Source organism: Gymnoscopelus microlampas (assembly GCF_963454915.1).
Source record: "Gymnoscopelus microlampas genome assembly, chromosome: 6".
In the NCBI taxonomy this organism is placed as follows: domain Eukaryota; kingdom Metazoa; phylum Chordata; class Actinopteri; order Myctophiformes; family Myctophidae; genus Gymnoscopelus; species Gymnoscopelus microlampas.
In genome coordinates, this window is record NC_139943.1 from 37,836,308 (window position 1) to 37,838,951 (window position 2,644).

The window sequence follows — 2,644 nt, forward strand, 5'->3', positions numbered from 1 at the left end:
TCACGTTGCATAGCTGACACAAGACATTAAAAAAATGTTTACATGGTTGAAGGGAATCAACACACATTTATTCCGATTTTGATTCAGATTCAGATCATTCAGAGTCAGATTGCAAAGATGGGTTATGGTCAGTTTGTAGGACAAATTTTAAGCTTGGTAAACAATGTTCATTGCACATCTTTCTTGGGACGTTGGTTTTATCAATCATTCTTCTGATCATATTTCTCTGTTGAACAATCTCAATGTAGGTTAGGGATAGTGGACCTTTTGAAAAAGTGACTTGGTCATAATCAACTTCATTTTCCCATTCGTTCTCTATTTGTTTACTTCTTGCATGTCATTCTGAATGTCTGGCTGAACAGACCCATTCTGCATCAAGTAATCACATTAACATTAATGAACAGACAAAACTCTATAAAATAATTCATGACCGCTGTTCTCTTCTCAGATGGTCTCTGACAGTTCCACAGGTGTACATTTTAACCCTTCAGCCATAACTCTAGGTTTATGTGAAGGGGAAGTTCTTGGCCCTGTAGGCCTTATCACTGGTACTGGTCCTGGTAATTCCCATTCGCACAATGCTGGTTCCCATCCTCCTCGTTATTTTTCAAACCTCGTTTTCGTCCAGAAGAATTGTCCGCCGTTCCGTAAGACTTCGATTGTGCCAAGATGCTCTCACTGCCGATCGCTGATTCTTCAGCCAGCTCATCCTCGTCAAGGATTCCACGTTTATCCTCGCTTGTGGTTTCAGGGTCTGCCCATTCCTGTTCCTCTCCCGATGCAAAGATAGCATAGAAGATGACCCCTGAATAATGCACCATGGAGGCAATCACAAACACATTCTGCCACTCCAGACGGGTCTGCATTGGGGAGAAGAATTGCAGTCAATGAGTCTACTGTCAAAGGCAAACCTGTTAATGTTTACTGACGCATAACAGATAACAGATGTACTTACTGTATGCTGCCTCATGACATACTGTATGTCATACTTTAATGAGAATGTATAGCATGAAACATTTACGATGTTAACACTACAGCCTCTCGGGCATGTGATATTACATATACAACGTCTGTGTAGTTTAAAGGGAAACTTTAAGGAGACAATAACATCCAATTAACACCAAATGAATAACTATAAATATCGTTCACCACTGTTGTCATTATAGTTGTGGTGTGATCTCTACCCATATATTTATAGTTATAGTTATAGTTCTTGGTGTGGACGGCCCTTTAGGGTCAAAAAGTCCCTCGATTGAGCAGAACTTCTGTATGGGTGAATACACTGTTGGGTTGAATAATAACTGCTGTGAGGTTGAATTGTACACTGTACAATTCAACCTCACAGCCCTGTCACTGTTTGTATAAATACATTGAGGGGACATTGAATTTAGCTGTGTGTGTTTTATGCTTGTTATTGTATTTAGTGTGTACTGACCGTTTAAGGGGTTCATACTTCATACCTGTATCAGTCCCTTGTCCCTTGTGGGTTTTGCTGGTTGTAAACTAAAACTTGTATTTTGTCAGATTGAGACTCTCTGACTGGCATCCCAGAGCAACCGCTACAAGCGCCCACCCCAAGGGGCCGAGCTTCTCCTTATACTCAACCGGACCAAAGTAGTTTGAACTGACCGACATTGCCATCCTTAGAACCCTACACTCTCGCTAAAAGAAATGACATTGACATGGGGTCACTCAAATGGTTAGTGTTCATCCTCTAGGGAGCATGAAAGCACTACGTTTCATGGCAATTTGCCTATTCAATTTTGAGACACTGCATTGGAAATGCAAATTAGAATTTGTAGCACATGGCACGAGGGTATGATGGCATCATGATGTAATTCCATTTCCAGCTCATGTACATGCAGACATCTGCATGCCCCTCAGATTTTACGATCGCATGTACTTTACGCACATAATGTACAAGTACAGTGCAGATGCACACAAAAACATGGTCGCTCTGTTTGAGAAGAGGTTGCGTGAGTACAACTAGGGCATCTGTATAAGTCGTCATATGAAAGACAACACAATATGCTTAAATTCTTGGAAGGAAAGTGCTGTTACTGTCAGAAGAGATGAAAGTGTGTCAGTGTGCAGGCAGAAGTGGAAGTATCTGCGAGACACTTCTAGTCAAGTGTATTGTGCTTGTGTGGAACGTGCGCATGTCTGCAGACCTCAAATTGTACTATATAACAGAATTACGTATGCATCGGCTATCCACAGAATCTCTGCTACAGGGATGCGGCAAGTATAATCAGGCCTTAAGGTTGGCGCTAGAGAAAAGGGCATGTGTACACAAAAATCACTAAGGTTCCTCCAAGTTGGAAATGAAATTCCATGGCAATCCTGCCAGTAGTTTTCATTATGTTGTTTGTGACTAAAGTGATATGCTGGCTGACTGGCCCACCAGTAGACCAACTGACATTGCCTTACTAGTGAAAATAATATTGAGGTGAAATGCCCCTTTTCAGTGGATCTAAAATAGTGTTTGTTGTATCATGCTATACCTTGTGCTTGGTAAGGGCTCCAACAATCAGTGGGCACACCATTCCAGACAGTGTTCCTACACCATTGGAGATACCCATCAAGATGCTGGCATAACGTGGAGCAATATCCAGATGATTGACATTGAAACCTGTGAATACAG

The 2,644-nt window shown here is 41.6% G+C and overlaps 1 protein-coding gene across 1 annotated transcript in view; it reads right to left on the reverse strand.

Moving 5' to 3' along the window:
* Window positions 1-215: 215 nt before the first annotated feature.
* The window catches only part of slc17a8 (solute carrier family 17 member 8), a 12,474-nt gene continuing 10,045 nt past the window's right edge, over window positions 216-2,644 (reverse strand). The window contains exons 11-12 of the mRNA XM_084059671.1: window positions 2,505-2,632; window positions 216-860 (exon numbers count right to left, since the gene is read on the reverse strand). Coding sequence (XP_083915797.1) covers window positions 543-860; window positions 2,505-2,632 — 446 coding nt within the window. The 3' untranslated portion in view covers window positions 216-542. The remainder of the gene's footprint in view (window positions 861-2,504; window positions 2,633-2,644) is intronic.